Source organism: Aythya ferina (genome assembly GCF_964211825.1).
Source record: "Aythya ferina genome assembly, chromosome: 3".
NCBI lineage: Eukaryota > Metazoa > Chordata > Aves > Anseriformes > Anatidae > Aythya > Aythya ferina.
The window spans coordinates 51,239,320-51,261,717 of NC_140298.1; the positions used below are offsets into that span (position 1 = coordinate 51,239,320).

General features: G+C 41.6%; 1 protein-coding gene across 10 annotated transcripts in view; it reads left to right on the top strand.

Moving 5' to 3' along the window:
- LOC311433415 (SAM and SH3 domain-containing protein 1-like) overlaps positions 1 to 22,398 on the top strand; it is a 547,080-nt gene that overhangs the window by 511,765 nt on the left and 12,917 nt on the right. For 7 of the 10 annotated variants that reach the window (XM_084512503.1, XM_084512505.1, XM_084512506.1 and 4 more), the window contains 9 exons: positions 1,902 to 2,034; positions 6,001 to 6,836; positions 10,799 to 10,870; positions 13,291 to 13,434; positions 15,654 to 15,789; positions 16,804 to 16,973; positions 17,992 to 18,201; positions 18,911 to 19,061; positions 21,311 to 21,424. In XM_084512503.1, the coding sequence (XP_084368629.1) occupies positions 1,902 to 2,034; positions 6,001 to 6,836; positions 10,799 to 10,870; positions 13,291 to 13,434; positions 15,654 to 15,789; positions 16,804 to 16,973; positions 17,992 to 18,201; positions 18,911 to 19,061; positions 21,311 to 21,424 (1,966 nt within the window). Of the gene's footprint in view, positions 1 to 1,901; positions 2,035 to 6,000; positions 6,837 to 10,096; positions 10,226 to 10,798; positions 10,871 to 13,290; positions 13,435 to 15,653; positions 15,790 to 16,803; positions 16,974 to 17,991; positions 18,202 to 18,910; positions 19,062 to 21,310; positions 21,425 to 22,398 lie in introns of all 10 variants that reach the window. The other 3 variants (XM_084512510.1, XM_084512504.1, XM_084512508.1) reach the window with 2 other exon arrangements.

Below are 22,398 nucleotides of genomic sequence, written 5' to 3' on the forward strand. Positions count from 1 at the left end.
TGTCTGAGGTATATCTTGTTGTTTGACATGTCACTAAGTTGTCCCAGCCGGAATCTCTGAATTAATGCTCTTCTTGCTCCTTAATTTATCTTGATATAAACAAGTCTGTTGCCCCTCTCTACTGCCTTATTTCTCCTGAAGGAAGATTATTAATTACCTATCCAGTCTGTACCCATAATGAATGCATTCCCGCGGCGCTCGGGTGGCAGCCTGGTAATTCCTTCTGCCATATGCGGTCCATTCGGTACTCCTTCTTGTTTCGGAATATCAGGAAGTTTGGGGGGCATCGGGAATTGGCAGTGCCCTCGCAGAAAGTGGCTGGCGTTTGCTCAGGCATGGTTCTGCTGGCTCTGTGAAATGTGCTCCTACCAGGTCGACTTTCAGAGTTGCGCTGATTCCTTCAGGCACTGTTTGTGCCTTTGAAAATATACTCGTGCACATACAGCTGCTAATTGGTGTCCTGTCCCATAGCATCTACTGCTGTTACCACATCCTGATATCGAAGTACGTTTGAAAAGCAGAAAGCATTTTTATACTCGGGCTGTCTTTTAATCGGTCTCTGGATAAGCAGAGAGAGCATTTTTGTTGGGGAAGGGGAGAGGGTGAAATTTTTTTTTTTTGCTTCCCTTTTTTTGGCTCGGGTCTGTTTGGGATTGTTCCATTTTCAAAGTTTAATTAAGGAGAAGGAGAGAAATCATGGGAGCGCCGCGGAACCCCAGCTAGCTTCACCGCCAGGAAGTCGCGTTAAGGTTTTCGAGCCGGCCATTACGAAGGCAGGGAATTGGCTGGGGCCACGGGCGAGCACAAAGTTAAGGTATACAATCTGTACCGCGCTCCAGCTGGAGCCCGCGCGGCGCGCAGGAATGTGCAGCGCACAGTGCCAGGGCTGTCCTGGCCGGGCTGCAGCGTCCTGCCGGCCTCCTCTCCCCTTCCCCCCGCCGCCGCTCGCATTCTGAACTGATTAAAACAGAGGAAGTAGCACATCGAGCGCTGGATCTGGCTCGAAAATACGAAGTCGTCTTCTGGTTCACAAGGAATGGATTGTTTCAGCTTGTTGTGTCACTGCTGCTGGAGAAGGGAGGATTTTTTTTTGTCTTTGTAATGTTTGATACTTGAGGGAAAACAGCTGGAACTGAGCATACTGGATCAGATGCAAAACGGGATGCTGGGGAATATGGACTGCACTGTATATCTGAAAAGGTCAGAGTTTTCCCTTGGTCAGTGTTGGAGGAATGCTGTGTCCATCTTAATTCCAGCCTCGAGAGCCTTCAGGAGGAGTGTAGGGAGCAGGGAGGAGGAAAGGAGCGTTTTGTAGTGTGGCAGTTTCTGAGCAAGGCAGATGAGGTCTCCTCCTTCCTTTTCCTTCCCGTCCCTTTCTTGTGCTGCTGTTTTTGATTTTCTGGGAAGACTGAGGGGAAAAAAAAGAGAAGTCGTCAATGACAGAGCTTCGGTTTGGAGAAGCTGTTTATAACCAGGTTTAAACAGCGAGTTCTGAGATGCCAGACAGACCAGTGACCGACCCAAACCACAGGAGCATAACTGGTATGGTAAGAAGAGCCCTGGGAAAGAGCCCTGCCTGAAACGCATTGAGCGAGGACGTGGAAGTAGTTATTACACAATGCATGGGAAGAAGGACAAGGGCAGGAATGCATTTCAATGCCTAGGATCTTACGTTGCACAGATTTAGAAATCAAAATGGTATGTCACGCTTTCAGAAAAAGAAAAAGAAAAAAAGAAAACCCTCACTAATTTAAATGTTTCTCTCTGACCTGGGCTGAAAATATAATACCAGTTACAGAGCTGCATTGACACAGCGCAGCAGATGAACTGGGTTAACTTGACTTGAAGGAGCAAGCCGTGGAACGACTGCTTTATTAATATTCCCTTTGTTTCTTTGCCAGTCAAGAGAACAATCCGATGATGAAACAGAGGAGTCGGTGAAGTTTAAGAGGTTGCACAAGCTGGTAAATTCTACTCGCAGAGTCAGGAAGAAACTCATAAGAGTGGAAGAGATGAAAAAACCCAGCACAGAAGGTAAAATCGGTGTGCGTATGGTTAAAGCGTATGTGTTAATGCATTTTTCTGTTGAGAGGGGACAGAAAAGGGGCGGGGGTGGGAAGTGTTCTTAGGGGACAGTGGGAAAGGCTGCCTTGTCTATGGTGCATGCATTACCCAAGTAATTACGTTTTGAGTCTGTAGAAGGAGGAAAGTGACAGTCTAGGATGTGGTTACTGCTGATCTCCAGGCGTTCCCAGCGCGGTGCTGGAGAGCCCTTCATTAAGAGATTAGAGCTCGGTTTATGTTTTGTGCCCCACGCTGGAGGGAACGAGACCAGGAGTGACTCCAGCCGGCTGCCCCCCGGCACTGCAAGGAGGGGAGCAGAGCAGCCGCCGCTTTGCTCCCTCCTCCGAGGTCTGGGAGGCAGCACAGGTGAGGCTCGTAACTAGTTTGGGGAGGGGAGCTGCTGATGGGTAGAGCAGTGGTGCTCCATGGCCTCCTCCTGTGGCAGAAGCACAGAAAGTCCATCGGACATTCTTGTGGGATAGCTGCTGCCTCGTGTAATGTTAACTCCTGGTTCAGGGGGAGCCTGCTTGCAGTTTGACTGCTGAATGAGCCGTGCTGCCAAGAGACAGGGGGAGTGGGAGAGAGAATGGAGGGTGGGGAAACGGGAAACAGTTCAGCCCCTGGGAATGCCATGCTGCAAAATTAACTCTGGATGACCTGGATCCATGTGTGAGCACTCAGACTAAAGAAGCCTGAGCCTCAGTAGCCTCTCTGTGAAGCCGTGCTTGAGTCCTTACTGGAACTGTGGCTACCTCTCTCTGTCAGTGGCCTTCCCAGGATCAGACCCTGTGATTCTCCTCAGCTTTGCAGTGAGCTGAACCATATTATGAATCCTTCTGAGTGTATTTAAGGAGAACACGTGCATCTTCTTGGGTATGTGGCAGGAAGCTGCTGGCAGATTTATGATCGAGCCTGCCTCTCTCATGCACGATGGTCATGTAACGAACTGGAGTGAAAGGCTCAGCCAGCTTAGAGCTCTGGGCAGCTCTCTTGGCCTGAAAAGGTTTATTCACCTCACAGGGGAGACAAAGAGAGCATAAAGCTGGGTTATCTTGGAAGTAAAAACATGTTTTATGGGAAGGGGCAAACAAAACAGGGCTGGTGTTCCCCTGCTCTGAGGGAGGAACGCCAGCGATGCCTTTCCTACCCCCTGGGGGTCTGGGAAAAGCTGCGGGGAGCAACCAGCCAGAGACTGCAGGGCTGGGAGCAGCTGCAGGACCAGGCAGCCCAAGGGCATGCAGGCGCCTTCCTACAGTTTGACCAGGCTGTCTCTTCAGCATGTTAACTGTTTTGTTCTTAATTCCTTCTCTTGCAGTGCTTCACTTGCAATTCTATTTCATTGCCTTTTTAATTTTCTCCCTCAGTCTTCCACTTACGTGTCTCAGTTCCTTCCAGGTTTTTTTCCACTGAGTTTTTCCACCCCTGCTCCCCAACTCATTGAATGAACTCCAAAAAATCTTGCCCTGCTTCCTTCTTTCTCCATCTCCTGCCCATCTCCTCTGTTTTAATGCTAGGCTTTTCTGAGTAATTCATCTGTAACTCAGAGTTTGTGCTTCATCCAGGGCTGTGGCGTTTCTTTGTAGGTTGGCTCTTGGTGAATTCTGTAGCTTAAAAAAAAAAGTGTATATTGTTAAATAACAAGATGGATTGCTTCTACATAAGTAGAAGGCACCTTAAGGAGTCAATGACACATTAGGATTAGATATCTATCAGAAAGGTCTCCCCATACCCTAATTTTCATAGGACAAATTAAAAGTGCTTCATAAATGCTGTCCATCCCCACATCTCATAATGTAGGTCTGTATTCCCGTTCAAATGTGTCAGAGGACTCTGCAAGATCACAGAAGATACTGTGGTCAGATGTGGGGATTGCCATCTGCCCTTCCAAGTTACCTGAAGTTGACTAAATTGGTTCTTGAGCTGTTTGCTGCTATTATTTAACCAGTATACAAACATGAAGTCATGTGAAATCCTAGATGGCTAGGATTTTGAGAGTTGGATTGAGTGAGAAATCTATTTGATGTAGTAGCATCAGCATAATGTCAGTAAATTCATAGGTGTTCAACAGCCTTTGTTAAAGTATGACAGTAGGCTTGGTTTGAAAACCAACATGAAATTCCCTAGAAGAAAGATTCCTCATAACCCTCCTCAGAAAAGTCTTGACAAAGAAGAGCTTTTCCAAATTTCCTTATACATTGCCATTGTTTTTAAAGTACCCTACCCCCAGATCCTTCTCCCACAGTTCTGCTAGTGAGTCTTTTGTTGCACTAAATACAAATTTTGGTGATCTGACAGTCACTAGTACGTGCCAATATCTGAATCCATGTGTATTTTGTGTTAGTCTTCCCTCAGTGAGCTAAGTGAAGGTTTTAATTCTTGGGCACCGCTCTTATATAGCATTTAAAAACATTTAAATCTACATCTGTGTCATTATGGCTTTGTGTCATGGACTGACTCCAAATAACATCTGTTACGATGTTGACACACAATGCATATTTTACAAGCTGTTTGAAAACATATTTACTCAGTGGACTAAAATTGTTTATCAGCCCATATCCAGTCTCAGGAGAAAGTCAATTTTCTGTTCAAATTGAGAATTAGAGGAGAAAAAGAGCAAGTTGGACAGTCCAGTGAAAATGGAGTTAAAACAAGGCTCCAATCTACAGATCTACCCCAGCAAAGTTCTCAGCAGTGAAAGTTGTGTCAGATGTGACCTGCTATCCCTTCACTGTCACAGTGAGTTTTATTTTGGTAAAACAGTGTCTTAGCTTTCAGTAAAGAAGGGGCAAATATGTTTTGCCAGCTGAGTGACTGAAGATGAGACAGGAAGCCTGTACAAGGCAACTAATGGTTTTTGTGTTGATTTTTCCCCTTATTAGTGAATAAATGACTTTAGTAAATCATAGGTATTTTGGTAATGATGTTTCTGATATATACCTGTGACTGCCATGAAATTTGTCAAGCAGGACTGAGCAAGATGTGTACTCTCATTTGACTCTTTCCTTGTTACTTCATCTAATATCTGAGCCTGTAGTTTGCTCAGTAGAAAACACTAGACAAAAATGTTTCTTAAATGATAAATGTGAAAAGGAATCACAGTTCCAGGTACTTTTCTCCCTTCACTCCATTCCAGAAAGGAGACCTGGCTATTTTCCCATATCCACTTGTGTTTCAGAAAGTTTTCTTCCCTTTCTGTGAAATATGTATTTGGTGAAAACAATGTGTTTCTGTCATTAGCAGGACAGTGTTGAAATTGGCACAACCACAATCTGACCTACTTTGGCTTTTTTTTACTTTGCATCTGGTTGTTAAGTAAATTCGGTATCATAAAAATTGGTTCCTTTTCCCCTGTGGAAATCCCAGCTCTTTTCATTTCAGCCCTGAGATCAGCTCTGTAACTTTCTGGGACAAATACTGTTTTCTACTGCAGAAGCTTTGGGTATTTGAAAACTGGACCTAAATGAGAGATGCATTTGGTTTGTTTTGTGTTTGTTTTTTTTTTTTAATCCCTGGGTATATTTCTGACTTATCGTAATTTCATTAGGGCAGAGCTTTAGTAGGCCATCATAGAAAGCGTCAGAAGAAGAACATAAGAAACAGATCCCAGTTCCAGCTTTTCAAGGATTTCTAAGTGAGAGCATCTGTGGTCTTATTTAGCAGCCGATGAAAGAGAGAAACTTAAAATAGCACTTGCTTTATTTACATGCTGTTATAGTCTATTTATTGTTATCCCAAAACTCTCACTTCACAAGTGGAAGTTGCTGATTCAGCTGTATCCAGCTGCAAATACCTTCTGGGCTTCTTGAATCAGGAAGAGTTTTCCTTCCATTTTAAGTGGATGATTGTTGATAATTAAATAAAATAAAACTTTACGGAGAAAGATCTTAAAGAGTTATGAACAGTGACATCCGTTGTCCTGCTTTCATCCCCCTGCAGGTGTGGAAGAGCACTCACTTGACAACTCGCCCATACTGGATGACAGATCGGCACTTTACTCTGGAGTTCACAAGAAGCAATTCTACTTCGATGGCTCCTGTGAGAAGCAGCCAGAGGATGACTCGGACTCACTCACTACTTCTCCCTCATCTAGCAGCCTTGATACGTGGGGAGCCAACCGGAAGCTGGTGAAGACCTTCAGCAAAACTGATAGCCGTGGCCTTATCAAGCCTCCCAAGAAACTTGGGACATTTTTCTCTTACCCAGAAGAGGAGAAGACCCAGAAAGTTTGCCGCTCCTTGACAGATGGGGAAATGAAGAAGAGCCTCGGCTCGCTGAGCCATGGGGTAAGTACAGAAAGCATTTGCTTTTATGACAGCAACAGGCACAAGCACCATCTTCTGGTGTCCCTGGAGGAGATTCAGAGTGTAAGGAAGCAGATCCGATTGAAGAAAATGGATACTAACTATTCCTGTTCCAGAGCTTTTCTTTGCCAGCGCCCTGCTAGGAAAGGAGCATCCCCCACCACTTGCGACCTGCAATTACTGCGGCACAAAGCGAAAGGGGGTGGAGGTTGTGGCTTCCCAAACAGAAGGCTACGAGGGCGCACCTCTGTCAGCGAATTCAATATTACCTATGTGGTGGAGAAAAGCCTGTACAGTCACCTCAACCTCTCCCAGCTGGTGCGTCCCGTTACTGACAGGACCCTGAGCAAGGCCGACAAGCAGGACCTGAGGAGATGCCTGCTAGAGGAGGATGAGGAAGCCAAGAGGAAGTGGGCTGCCACAGTGGATCGCTGTACTAAAAGGGTTCTCTTGAGAATCCACCAAAAGTCTGTGAGTCAAAGAGTTGTCATGAAGGTGGTCTTCCAGTTTCTGTGAGGTTGCAGTCAACACTGTTTCTGCTTTATACTTTTAACTAAAACTCAGCGCTTCTTCTGCTTTCATTGCCATTATAAACTCATAAGCACTGGAATTCAGCTATATGGGAAGAGTAAGCCATGAGGAGCTTGATGTAATTTCATCAGAGAAGAGTTTTGTTGAGTCTGCAGTTTCTATGTGCACAGAGTAACTCGATGAGAAAGAGCAAATATGACAAAATGCTGTGTTTTTTTTTTTTTTAATTCCCTTAGAGCAGAAATCGAGATGACTGATGAAAAGCTTTGAGACAGTATAAAAATATTTTTACGATGCTTTGGAAGTCAGCAATCTCTTAAAGGCACACTGAGAGATATACAAGATCTTCAAAGGATTAGAGCACGCTTAGTTAACTGTGCTCTGTTTCTGTCCTGCCCTCTGTCATTGCCTCATATTGGCCCTTCACAACTCAGTTTGCATCTCACCAGGTTGCCCATCCAGCTCTGTAGTTGCTGTCAACACGCAGCTGCAGAAAGACAGGGAGTTTTACGTTATCTAGACACTGCCCCCCTGCTTGCTGCTCGCCACCACCAAAGGTGCCCCTTCTGCTCTGTCCCTGGCCACTGCTCCTCCTTTCTTGCCTGAGGTGAAGGTGTTAACTTCCCTCAGAGCACTGTGGAAAAGGAACAAGGGGTGGCTAAAAAAATAAATGGTGTTGTACGAGATATTAAGTGATTGGAGCACTCCAGAGACCCAAAGTCTCTTCCTGACTATATGACCCAGTTTTGACCATTCCCTTCACCATGATGCCGAGTTTCCTGGGAACTTGCCTTTGGGGCCAGCCAGATCTCCAAAGCTGAACCAGTCTCTTGTCTAGTAGAAAATATAGGTATATTCCCTCCCTCCGTGGGTGGAAACAGCAGTACACCCATAACATTAAGCAAGATATCCCAGTGAACAATACAGTAAAAACAGCTTTTCTTCTTGAATTACAGGTTTTATTTTGAGAGGCCTCTGCTTCATTTCCCCAGGTGTGAGTTATTCTTAATATAAAAGCCCACAGCCTCGGTGTCCCTGAATAACATGTGGGAGCTGACCATATTTTTATGGTCCACTTTTTGTTCTCTGGATGCAAAATTGAGTTTTTTGGTGTTATGTTTTGTTGTTTTTTTTTCTCCTTCTCAGTAGCATGAATATTTTCTCTTGGCTGCTTCGCTATTTCTTCTGCGTTTACTGCTTGCCCTGCCACTGACATGATACTGTTTGTTTTCATAAATATTGTACTCAGAAGACACTGTTTTCCCATAATGATATTACAAAGATAAGAGAAAGCTTTTTTGTCCTTCCTTCTCAGGGTTGAGCAGTAGGTGGTATCTCAGGCAAAAGAGCGTATTCGTTTGGGCTAGTGATGCTGCATAGTTAAAAATGCTTTCTAAAGCTGTCTTTGTAAATACAGATGTCAGAAACAAGCTTTTCAGTTCTTCTAGAAAGTGGTCTTACTACAGTAATTTCTTTATGAAAACCATCTGGACTGACTTTTGTGTATTCACGGAGATACAGTCAGAGAAGAAATGGATAGCATTTTGTTGTTGTTGTTGATGAACTCCTCAGCTAACTGCTTCTCCAGCCTCATTACAATGAGATAAAAGGTGGGGACGCACTGCTCTTACTAGCTTTTTCAACACACTTCTTCCTGAAACCACAGAAAGCTGGCAAACTTGAGCTAATGCCACTCCTTCTTCCTAGAAACACTTAATGTCTGTTTGCTGCAACCTCAGGGAAATTGCAATGCCTATGTATTCAGTGGAATCGGTCACTGTGTCTTGCCTTGCCATTCATTTTTGTCATTTATATTTGTTTCAGTGACCTGGACATGCATGAAATTTTCAAATAGCATCAGTTTTTATTTTCTCCCAAAATGATAATATTTTTTTAATGCATGGCCATTCCATTGAATATCCCTTTCCTCATCCACAGACCTTTTGTTTGGTACAGAATTACCAGGCTCATTACTGGAATTGAAGGCTGAAGATAACGTTATACGTAGGGGAGGTCCATAATGAATAACAATATCCATAACAATAAAAGTCCTTAATACGGTACATTTATGCAGAAGCTTTTAACCAACAGGCGTTTTGCTGTCTCAGAAGACTGCTAGAGGAGGAGCTTTGGCTGGTTTGACAGATGAGCTTGCTCAGAGCAGTTCCAGATGTCCTGTCTTCATTGTTGGATTTACCATACGCTGCAGGAATAGTTAGAATGGACTCTTCACAGGAGAACATTACTCATAGCTAAACGTGCTGTGCTTTAAAAACTCGTCTTATTCCTTGTGGTTGGTCTCAAATCACAACACTTTTTTGGATGCGGGGGGGGGGGGCATAGACAAAGTTGGATTTGAGTTTTGGTAGAGCCGTGATGGGTACAAAAATTGGCATTCAAGCACTGGGTATAGCACCCACTGTAAAGACAGAAAAGAAAACTTTTTAACAGCAATTAACGCATATGTTGATTAGTAGTGAATGGGGCAAGAAGAATGTTCACATTAACAGAACTAATTGATCTAATTGTGTATTAAGTGGCACAGTTTATAGGGCTTGTTTCTTTGGAATAGAGCCTTGAAGCAAAGCACCTGGTGGTTCTCAGGTGGTGGATCTTTGCAGCTCCCAAGTACACGCTCACGAGACTAATTTGGCAATCATTTGCAGGTCTGATCTGATGCTTAAAGTGTCTTAAGCTGAGTCTTAAGGTCTCTTTAAAGTTACCCCATGGAGTGGTTCAGGCCCTAAGAATTTGCAGTTTGCAAGTTGCTGATTTTCTCCTGTTTGTCTCAGGTCTAACTCTAAAGAGAATACTTACAACAGAGATACGACTCTCTCAAAACCCCTGCCTAGGGCCCGGAGTTGAAGCTGTGCAAGTACATTGCAGCAGCCATGTCCTCATTTTCCTGGATTGCCCTTTGAGACTTTTGTCAGGGGCAGGTATTTGAGTGCTGTGCAGCTGGTTGGTCATGTGGCCAGAAAAAAAGTCAAAGGTTTGACCTTTTAGGTTACAAGGCAAAAGCTGGATTCTCTCTGAGCCCCCTAAGAGGCTCGCTGTTTTCAAGCAATACCAAAGCTTTAGCAGACTCATCTGTTACACAATCTGGTTTTGGCTGTGGAAATGCAACTGTACTGAGCTTAGTTGCCTTCTGCTCTTAGGAAGGAAGCGGTATCATAGTGCTGATTTTCTTTTTTATGCAGGATGATTATGATAAACTGCACCAGTGCATTCAGCCAAAACTGAGTCACTCAGGTGATTGTGCCACTGCAAATATGACGTACTTTCTCCCAGAAGTAGCAGAGCTGCCATGTGCCACCAGAGGTGTGATGGTAAATACCTAATCTGGAATTGGGGGTTACTGAATCACTGGGAACACAACGCTGACAGATAGCTGGGTGGCTTTTTCCCTCCTCTTACCAAGGGTTTTGCCCTACAAGGTAGCATTTCCCTGTATTTCAGTGGAAATGGAGTGCATGCAGCAATTTCCAGAAGGTAGGTTATTCGATGCTTTAAAAGATTGGTGGTTCTCTGTTTCAGTGCTACTGTGGACTAATTTATGAAGGCAGATGGGAGTGCTGAGGTGGAGTTGCCAGCAACCTGGAAAACTTGATGCATAAGATCAACAGTTTCCTCAGACCAGAAAGTCTTTTTTTCTTTTTAAAAAGAGTAGGCAATAGGTGACTCAACAGCAGCAGACCTTAGGCCAAGGAGTTGTCTCTGGAAAAGACAAATGACTCAAATTGCTTTTAACAGCATTCTTGGTTTATAATCTCCCATCATTTTGTTTGTTTGTCTGTTTCCATTTTTGCAGACGTGTGTGTTTTCACTGGTGTTCTTCAAATCACAGTGTTTCAAGTGAGCTAATCATTGTGATAGAACTGTTTCCATCCTTTTTTTTGCAGAGAACCTGCAGCTTTGGAGGATTTGACTTGACAAATCGTTCCCTTCATATCGGAAACAATTCTGACCAAATGGTGAGTATAAGACAAGAAGGCTCAGGCTTGAAATAGCAGAAAATGAAATGCACAATAGAGTTATAATAGACTGAAGTGTAATTTAGGTCCATAATAGCAGTTTGGGGATCCAAGAAAGTAAAGTATCTTTGTTAACCACAGACTTCCTTAGCTTTGAGAATAACATATCCACCCATATCCATGTGTGTATAAGTATTTATACACCATATGTGTAAAGAGGCAGGAACAAGTGATCAAAGCACAGATCTGAGGGCACATCTGTGGACTATTCCTGTGTCTAACTTCCTCAGAGCATCACCCCAGGCAAAACATAGAACTACTATCTTTTCTTGGTAAAACTTTTTGGAATAATTAGAAATCTCCATTTAGTGGAAATCGGCAGATTATTTGGGTGGAAGTCATTTTGTAAGAGATGCATTATTTCTTTTCTTTTTGCATTATCTACAAGTTCTGAAGTAGACCAGAACCCAGCTGTTCTGGGTGCTGCACAATTGAACACAGAGCCCTTTGTCTATAAGAGAACTTTTTCTATACAATAAAGTAACTCCCCTGAGAGTTAATTCCATTTTATGTTACTCATGTTGATCCTAGTGTTGCTGTTGGTCAGCCTGTGGCTAAAAATAATAGAACAGAAATGAGTCAGAATGTCGCATCAAATGAAATTGTCAACATTTTTTCTTTTTGTCTATATTTTTTTTTCTTTTCTGTTTCAAGTTTGGCTCTGAAAACTTCCCTGTTAACTTAAAACAAATCTAAATTGTGAAACATTTTACATGTCAGCATTTAAACAGCTGGTTTTTGTTTTTGTTAGCAACGTTTTGTTGTTGTTGTCGTTTTAACATCATAAATTCCCCCTTTATTGGTCAAAACTGGATGGATATTTTATTCATCAGTTTTCAACTCAGTAAAAAAGCTAAATTCCAAACTTACACTGATTATCCCTAAACATAGCTAATCTGACATGTTTTGTTCAGATTATGTTTTCGATATTGGAGAGAGTAAATTCTAGGTGCTATGGTTTTCCTACTAACATCACCTGTCTCGCATGGTGGGACAGGTAAAGTATGCCAGATTAATTAACATATGCAGATCAAGGTTGTTGTTTTGTTTTGTTTTTTAAACATTTAAGTCCACTAACTTAATGCAGTTGGGAGGGGGAGGACATCCAAAAAGGCAAAGGGCTGTCCTTATTTCCTACTCAAAGACCAAAAGTTAGCAAAGACATTGCAATCACTTGTAAAGGGAAAAAAAATAGAGTGGTCGGTAATAAATTATCAGTTGAACATCAGAGAATGTTTTTGGCAGAACATCAGTAAAGTAGCAAACATGCATAAATTTTGGGGGGAGTGGGGAATAAATCCTTTATGTAGAATATAGCATACACTTATTTTACTGTTACTTGGTGTACTCAAGTTTTCCTCTAGGGGAATATTGAACCAAGTCAGAGACCAAAGTCAGTAATCAATCTGATGGCTGCCAAGCAGATTTTGGCCCTTTTTGCGTTGTGATTTTTGGTGCATCTGTACTGATGGCAGTGGTGGTAGAACTCTAATAGAACTGCCGTGCTGTGGTTCCTGAAATGCTGTAGGATGAAGAACTGTGTTTAACATGCAGCTTGGAATATCTGAAAAAGGGCTGAGTCATACAAGTTCTGCAGAATGTTAGCTGATCCATGGTAATTCGTTGTGTGTGCTTGTGGCAAAAGTAAATGCTAGGTATCTAAAGCTAGTTTAGAAAAGGTTAAATGCATTCAAAGCAGCTGGTTTTTGTCATCCACTATATGTGGACCAGCTAATTTAGTTCAGCAGCAGCTTATGGCCGTGTTTTAAGAATAGGTGTGCAAGTGCAACCTTCCACCATGGATGATGGATTTAGTAGCTTTTGTTTGCATTTTTTTTAATACAAAAATCCACAGTAAAGCCACAAAGATGGTAATCGAGAGGTTAGCTGAATGCCTTTCTAAAAACAGAACATAAATTTGAGTAGCCAAATACAGGTATCTGTGTGTATATATATAGATATTTGGCTAGGATTTCAGAAGTACCTTGAGTCCTGTAAAACTGTGGTACTGACCAACATGAGACACGACTGTTGTATGTCCCATCAGCAGGGCTTAGCCTGAGATAGTTAAGCTCTGTCAAGTCAAATACTTACCTGAAACCCAAAGGGACAAAGAAGTGCCAACAGACCCCAGAACTATCTGCACACGGTACCTACAGTAAAGTTACAAGTCAGGCCTTAAGAGTAAGTTATGGCAGACGGCTGCAGTGGTTTTAGAAGGTCTCAAGAGAGAATTTAAAGCAATAAACAGAACACCACACTACCATCCTGCATCTGACTGGCTACCTCTGCAGTGACTGCTGGATGGAGAAGAAATTGGATCTATATTTTATAGGTGTTAACCCTGGTTTGTTTTACAGGGCAAAGAAGGAGACTTTGTTTATAAAGAAGTGATCAAATCGCCCTCTGCCTCCCGTATATCTCTGGGCAAAAAGGTGAAATCTGTAAAGGAAACCATGAAGAAAAGGATGTCTAAAAAATACAGCAGCTCTCTGTCTGAGCAGGTATGTAAGGTCTCATTGGACTCTGCTTAATAACATAGAAGCGATAATCAATATTGATTACCAGGCTTCGAGGTATCACAAGGCATCTGTAAAGAAATTTCTAACAAGAGTATGTGCTGTGGCTTATTCCTATGTTCTTATAAAATCCCTCACTGTGAAATGGCTTCTTACAGAAGCACAACCATGAAAATGCATTTCCAGATTTTCATTCAAGTAGCTCATCAGCAGAAGCTCGTGGTTGATGGCACTGCACATCTTGCTCTATATTTCCATCTCTTTATCTATCATCCTTATTTATTAAGGGAACTGGCCTGTGACACAGGGTCACAGTAATACATTTAGTCTGCAGTTTACACCTTAGTTTAAATTCCCAGCATAATTTCACATACACAGTGCCTGTCTGTTATTACAGATCTGTTTTCCATCATAACTTGCTTTCTGTAGCAGCTCATTAAGACAGATGCACAATGCAGTCAGAGAGGGGCACCCCACAGAACATTTTCCTATTTATTCGTTCATTATGGAATTCTCTAACTCAGTCTTAAACCTGAAGTACAATAAGGCTTTGAATTTTAGTGGCCTAGGAACAATTGCTGGCTTTTTCTATAGATACCCCTTCTGGTATACTTGGGGTTCGTTGCTTTGGTGGTGTGTCAAAAATTCGTCAGCGTTTGTTTAAAACTATTGCAATGTGTATTTAATAGATTACAAAACCGCCGGGAAAGCAGAGCTTTCTCTGGCAAATATCGCCCCCAAGTGGCCTCTTACCAGTCGCTGGATGGCCGGGGATGCTTGCTGCAATAGAAAAATGGAAATGGAAACGGAAATGCTGTCATGCCCTACCAGACAGAGCTTTTTGGCATTAATGCAAAGTGCTGTTGCTTGTAGAAGGAGCTTCAATTAATAAGATTCGAGATAACAACCCCAAAGTGCAAATACGGACACAGCACAGCAGGCAGGTACATGACCAGACTTACACAATGCACTGTAACATTAGAAATCCTTTCCTGGGGGACTGCTCGCCCTACTGGTTCGTGACCAGGGGCAGTGCCATAGTTATGGTTACATTTCGTTTATAATTAAAACATTTCAAGGTCTATCAGTATGATTTGATAGTGATAAGATGCTTTGGTGTCTTACTGTCCTTAAAGTGCCCCGCTGGAAAATCTCCCTAAGGAAGGGATGCAGTGAGAACTCAGTGGGTTAGCAGTACTTCTGCCCTCTAGCTCTCTGCAAGATTGACTAGGCCTCTGAAGTTTTGTGCTGGGAGGACTTTTTTTCTGCTGACTCTGCAGCATGCAAATAATAGGTTTAATCTAAAAGCTTCATGACCACACACCAGCTCAAAACCCTCTTCTCGTATGCAAGCTAGAGTTCTTTTCTTTTCCAGCTTCTTGGCACAGTCATTTCAGAATATTTTTACCTTCTATCTTTCTGGCATGACTCAAACTATGTGCCAGTATCTCTGCCTGCATTCAGAGAAAACAAGCAAAACCATTCTGCCACAAGTAATCTGCTTTGCTTCAGTTTTGCGTCACAGAGGCTGACAGGATTTCAATTTAGGAAAGACCTTTTTGGATTTCCTGTAATGTTTGACTGAATGAAAAAAGAAATTGCTCACCTACTGCATATGTAGCAAAACCGTTTTTTTTTGTTTGTTTGTTTTTGTTTGTTTTTGTTTTTTAATTTATGCATTTATGTTTATGTGTGTTGTATGCATGTATATTATGTATAGGCTGCATTTTCTAGTTCTTTTTTTTCCTTCAAGGTAAATAAGCAAAAATACTAATAATACACTGAAAAAAAAATTTACATTGCTGTGTTTTGACTTGAATTATCTGATTTGTTTGCATTCACCTTTTTACAAAATCCTGATTCAGAAAGCTGGATTTGGCTTTAGCTGTTTGGCAAGCACTGCTGATAAAATATATTGTGTGTTTTGGAAACCTTGAATTTGTAGTTTTGTGTAATGTTTCTTTCCACTTGCAGTGCTAGCTTTCTCAGACAGTTATTGATTTCTTCTGTTTGCCATCATGCGTAATAAAGTGGGGTGTCTGCCACAGCTGAGTATCACTAAATAAGTTGATAAATGTGTTATGTTTCTGTCCCGTCTCTAAAGAGCAGGAAAATACAAGAAGTTCTCTCCTCAGATATGAGTGAGCAGCTCCTGTCAATACCTGTGCTCGCTTACCAAACTGAAATGGTTCAATGCCTTGCAGGAGTCCAGTCCTGGGGTCATGCCAGGTTCTCCACAGTCACCACCGCCAGACACTGACTCCCTGGACAAGCCCAAGCTGAAAGCTGGTGGCTCAGTGGAGAGCCTGAGGAGTTCCTTAAGTGGTCAGAGCTCAATGAGTAAGTCCTGTTCTAATTGTGTTGCTCCATTTTTGTGGCTGCAGGGAGCAGAGATCTCCACAGTAAGCAGAATTAGAGAAAGGCAAAACAGAAACAGTGGTTAAAAGTAGAAAAGGGTTAGTCACTAAGGGCTTACAAAGAACCGTAAGCTATTTGGTGCAGAGACTGTCTCTTTTGCTCAGTGTTTATACAGAGCCCTGAAAAAGTGAAATCCTTCTTTCTTGCTGGGTCTGCTGGTCCTACTATTATAATGCAAATGACTGGAGTGAGAATCACAGTCCTTCACCTGTAACAATGCAGTGAAAGTGCTTTTTCAATTCCAGATCAAGGACAAGTAGCAAACAAGCACATCTTCACACTAGATTTCTGCTGGGCACTCCTGCTGGGCTTTTTTTTTGGTTCCCCTCCAGAGAGACCTTGAGGTTTTCTCATTAACAAGCTAGAGGAGTATTATTTTAAACCTCTCTGGTTAAGATTGTTTCTAGCACAAAGCAGAGTTCAAGCAGGATCCAGATGGGGTGAACTTAATTCTATGAACTACTGATCAATAGAAAACAAGAACACACTGGGCAAAAACACTGAAGAAAAAGCTCAGTGCTTAAATAATGAAAGTGTTTTCTGAATATAATCTGATTTATTTTTTTTTTTAATAACAACACAAAGTGTCACCATAAAACCAAACTCATGAATATGAGGGACCCGTCATATAGGATTCAGAGCTCAATTTCCTCACATCACTATGTTTTTTTGTGGGCAAAGCTTAGCAAAAAGATGACAATATCACTCCTGTGACATATCATAGGTGAGGCACTAGTTAATCATCTTCTCAGTTAAATATCGAGGAGAATAATTTGGTGTAAGAAAGGGCATTTAAGGAGTTCCAACTCCAACAACATATTTTGTAGGAAAAAAAAATGTTTCCTAGGAAGCTCTGACTGCTTTTTTGGTTTAACCTTCACAAATAATTTGTTCTTTTGTGGACTGATATTAAGTCTGTCATGTACATGTGCTTAGGTGGTCAGACAGTGAGCACAACGGATTCCTCAACCAGCAACAGGGAGAGCGTAAAATCGGAAGATGGTGATGATGAAGAACCTCCTTACAGAGGACCTTTCTGTGGAAGAGCCAGGGTTCACACTGATTTTACTCCAAGTCCCTATGACACAGACTCTCTGAAGCTCAAGGTACCAGCTCTGTTTGTTTTTAAGGGGTCAAATGTGTATTTTGGCAAAACTCTTACATAAGAGCTCCTCGTAAGAACTGTACAATTCTTGGTCTGTTAATGAGGTTGCTTGTGGGTTTTTTAAGCCTTTTAACCTATCTTATTTTGATGCATTTGAGAGTTGCTCAAATGATACTGAAAGGTTAGAAAATGCAAGGAAGTATTAGTATTTCCACACATCCAAGGGAAAGACACTTGCATTTTTAGGAAAAATAAAAATAAGCCACACATTAATTTCTCTTTTGCAAGGATTTTGTTTGAAAGATTGGAAAACTACTTTACCTGCTGCAATGAATTAGTCCATCCATGGCATAATTTTCAAAATCTTTGGAAGAGATGTGGTTGCACCTACACGCAATGTCCTCTAAAGGCATTTTAGTTAATACATGTATAAGTTAATTTGAACTAATACTGAATTAATTGACCATGAGTTGTTACCCCCTTTTAATTTTTCTGGGTATCAGTGTTTTATTTGTGCAGTATTCAGTCGAAACTATATGACTTTGTACAGGGCATTCATTACTTAAAATTCCAAGGGCAGCTAATTCCTGTTAAAGCAGGTGTAAGAAAGGTAATCTCTATAAGTATACAAAACCTTGTGCGTTGTTTTGTCTGTTACGGTCAGATAATTGGTAGGAAAACCAACAGTTTTACTTTCTACATGTGCCTCCTTTCCTTACAAGATCTGATGTGAGAACGTGTCCTTATATGCTGAGCAGTCTGATCTGTTCTTTCTTGCACCAGTTTCGGATAGTTGCGCTGCTTGGAGACCTCTGTACAAAACAGCAGCAATGCATCACTGGGCTATAATCTTTGCAAAAGGTCTCATTAACTTTTTGAAAACTAAAGGGTGTTTTCCATGCTGTGTACTGTGTTCTGTCCATTCTGGGAATATGGAAAACCAAGGAAAAATGATGTGTTTGCTTGAATATCCATCACAAAGCATGCCTAAATGACTTCCTTGCTGCTTTGGTCTGCAGAAAGGCGACATCATTGATATCATCAGCAAACCCCCCATGGGCACTTGGATGGGCCTGTTGAACAACAAGGTTGGCACTTTCAAATTTATCTACGTGGATGTGTTAAACGAAGAGGAAGAGAAGCCAAAGCGGCCCACCAGGAGACGCCGGAAAAGCAGACCTCCACAGCCCAAGTCAGTGGAGGATCTCTTGGATCGCATCAACTTAAAGGTCTGTCCACATTTCTTCTGTTATCCCTTTGGTTTTGTTTGTGGGAAGGATAACACCTTTGGAGTTACCAGTTTTGAAAGTTGCACTGCAGATTCATAGTCCTAAGCAACATTACCCCACTTAACAGAATTAGGTCTTAGCTGCAAAGTGGAAATAGCTAAGGCCAGGCAGAACTGCCTGTGAGGATGTGCTGCAGGCTTCTTTGTTGTATGCGCTCAGAGAGCATTGTAGCCATTATAAATCTTTGTATGGTATTGCTACCAGCTAACACCCATCAAAAGCAAGTAAAAGTATAATAAAAAAAATAACAATAGTTACTCTATCTTTACAAAATAAGTTATTTTCCACATTGCTGTTCAGAGAGCTGGAGATAATTGGTGTGGCTGTTGTTCATCGTTTGCAGTACTCTGTTCATACAGAGCTGTGGCATATTATGCAGATGGGTAGCACGCTACCCAGGCAATTTAATACAGTGCATTCCAAATAAAAAAATATGTGCAGTATTCTATCTGGCACAGCTACCTCCCTGAGCTCTGAGCAATGTTTATACAAGCTGTAGTCCTATAATTTTGCTGTTATACAGTGGTTTGCATTTGCTAAGCTACTGATATTTTTGCTGGTTATGAAAATCTCCTCTAGTATTTTTATTGCCAAAATAAGTTGAATAAACATGTTGTCTTACAGCTCTTTCCTTTCTCTTATTATGCAGGAGCATATGCCCACTTTTCTGTTCAATGGTTACGAAGATCTGGATACCTTTAAGCTTCTAGAAGAAGAGGATTTAGATGAACTGAACATCCGAGATCCTGAGCACAGAGCTGTTCTCCTCACAGCTGTGGAACTTCTGCAGGAGTATGATAGTACGTGAGATGTTTGAGGTTTTCAGTTTCAACAGAGCTCTGCCAAGAACCTTGTGAACCCCTTAAAGCAGGGAACTGGTTCATGGATTTTGACTTTTTTTTTTTCCTAGTCTAGTTATTTCCAGGGTCTTTCTATATAGCAGCATGTAGATTTTTGAGGAATGACTTAAGATTTGCATTTGTTCTGACAGAATTCTTTGTTTTTATAAGCCCTGCATACCTAGCCTATTCAAATGATGTCAAACGTACATCATTTACCCATTAGAATACTGATATTTGAGAATAAATCCTGAGGTGACCTACTCAAAATAAGAAGCTGAGGCATAGTAAATAGTCAAGAAGACACTTCTAGACTAGAGAGAAGAGATTGAGGTTATCAAGGAAAAAGATCGAAGCTAGGGGGCTGTGGAGAAGGATAATGTGATTTAAGCTTTGTCTGATTTTACCTGCATGTGCATATGATTCTTGGACTTACAGGATTGTACAGGTAGCCTCAGATTGTGCATACATCAATACAGTGATTTTCACAGGAGGGAGAAAATATATTGTTCAAGTACAAAGAGTGAAAGACAGTGAACCATCTGTCTAATATGCAGCAGTGCAACTCTGTCCATTGTCCAGATGGTCTCAGGCGAGGTTACACAAATGAGGGCAAGCAGGGTAAGCACTGGCAGTCCAACTGGACAGGGTTGTCGCTGCACAGCAAGAAGCAGGGCTGTACCATCCATGCAGTAGCCAAGAGTCACAGTACAGCAGAATCATTTATATGAAAAGCAAGTCTTGCTTGAGACAGGAATTTAGATGCTTTCAGTGCTTACGTGAAGCAACCTAAGATGTACTGAGTTTCCCGTTCATCCCTAAATTTTGGCAGAAGTTTAGTATCCCACAGATGAGAATCGGTGGAATGAATTGTGGGAGGACTTTCTCAGCTGCTTCTGTGCAAAATCCTACAGTGTAGCTAAAACTGTCATAGCAACAATTTAAACAGCTGCTTATTAAGTGGGAAATGCTTAATTCTATTATAAGAGATTTGTGGTTAGCATCTTTGGATTGTGCTTTTTGGCCTGAGCTTTCACTGACATGTATCTTTCCTGTACAGTTCCCAAAGAGGCATCCAGAGTTTCTCTGCCTTTTGTCTCCACCCAATAAAACTACAGTTGCAGAATTGGATTCTTTTCACTTATAAGAGTAGCTTCATGTCACCTAATATGAACTTCTCTTTAATAATTGCAGAGCTATTTAGAATGTTCACTTCCCTGAAGGAATCTTTTTCTTTTTAGGGACCTTCAATTTTGGTCAAGAACTATTTGATGTGGTGGCTGGAAAGTATAAATTCCGGCTCCAAGTCAGGATGATGAGCAGAGAGAAATGGGGACCAGACAGCTGGAACCTGGGAGGGGCAGCAGCCCTTCTTTCCACTCCATAATTACCTTTCATGTGCTGAGAATAGGAATCAGAAGAACCATTTCTGACATTGTATTGCAGGGGTGGGGAGGAATGCAGCATAAACTGAGTCCTTGCATCATGAAGTTTCTTTTCTGTGTCTTCAGCTCCAGATTTAGTTTCTTTATAAAACATGGTTTCTAACTGTATGCTGTAAGTTCCTGGAATCAGGTCTATGCAGCCTAAACTGGACCACACTTGAGCGTTGGTTGTTTGCACAGATCAAGGAAGGAAGGAAATTTTTACCACCAGTCTCTCCATTGTCACTTCCCCCTTCCTCAGGAGACGTTGCCTAACTTTGCCAGACCCATTCTTGATCCTTCCTTTTGGTCCCATCTGGAATATAAGTCAGGGTTAGGATTTTATTCTTTTAAAAACAAAAACAAACAAACACTTTATTTCGTTCTCTTAATGCTTTTTGCTTTTGTTTTGGGTATTATTTTTTTTTAATTCTTAGAAAAAACTTTGACACCATCATTTTAAATAAATTTTGGTGGTTGTAAATTGTAGGACTTGTCCCCAAAGCAACTGAGGACACAGACAGCTCATTCTGCTTTTATTGTTTACAGCAATGCTCCCTGACACTTGTGCTGATGTTGTTGCTTAATCCTGTGCCAAACATGATGAATGCTTACAACAGTGTTTATCACTTTGTGATGACTGTTCCTAATGCTCACTGTTTTTTAAACATGGACCTGTTGTAGTTGTTAAAACAGTGAAAATAATGATGTTAGAAATGGAAGGTTGATAAGTTCTACTGGATTCTCTGTTTGTCTCTGTTTTCACTGTATTCTCATTTCCTCTAGGTAACAGCGACCAGTCAGGATCTCAGGAGAAACTTCTCATTGAAGGGCAAGGCCTTACTGGATGCTCTCCTCGGGATTCAGGCTGCTACGAAAGCAGTGAAAACCTGGAGAATGGTAATAATGTCCTCAACGAGCCTTAAAATCCTTGCAGCCTGTTTTCAGTAGATAACTTAGTATCTTTTCTGCTCCTCTTCTAGCCTATGTGAACTACTTCATGCTTGACTTTCTCCCTTGCTTTGGCTGCCTCTTTCCCTCTTGATTTGGGCCATTGGTCTTCATCGCTGCTGTTTCTAATTTATTTATTTGCAATGGTAGAAAACAAATCACATTTCACAATTCATCTGCTATTTTTTTGTAATCATATGGCAACAGGTACTCTCACTGCCATACTTTGTCTTGTCCACCCCCTATCATAGTCTTGCAGCCATGCCTCATGAGGCTTGCACTACTTACACTCAGACAGCACTTTTCTAAGGGACCATTGGCAGTGGAAAAGCATCTGAACTACACTGGGATTAGGCAAATTGCTGTTAAACTTACACAGAAAATGTTTATAAGATAAACAGTTAAAATGCACTGTGTTTTAGGCTGTTTTTTTTTTGTTGTTGTTATTTTTGTTTTCATTTTGCTCAGGTTGCATGTTGCATTCCCATCTGATCAGAGGCCAGGTGCAGAGATCTAGGATATTAGTGTATGAACAAGTGGCTAGCAAGTTAACTTAATTTAAAAGCTTGTGAGAAAATAAGCTAAAACAAAAGCAAGAACTGCTTATGCTCAGTTCCAACTACCTTGTCTTGCGCATCAGTGAAAGGTGATGCGCTGAAAAATTACTGAGATGGATGCTAATCGAGATTATTCTCCATGTTCTGAAGAAATCAGATTGTTGTGTTGACTGAGGACTACATACTTGAGGGATGTAAGCTTGTACACACAAATATTTCATTAGAGATTAAATATTAAAATGGATTAAACTGGTTTGTATTTCACTTGGTGCTTGGCATTATCAGTCCAAGCTTTTGAGCCTTGTTTTGGCCTCAGAGTGCCTGGTTTCATCACTAACATCCAGTATAAACAGGAATCCAAGAACA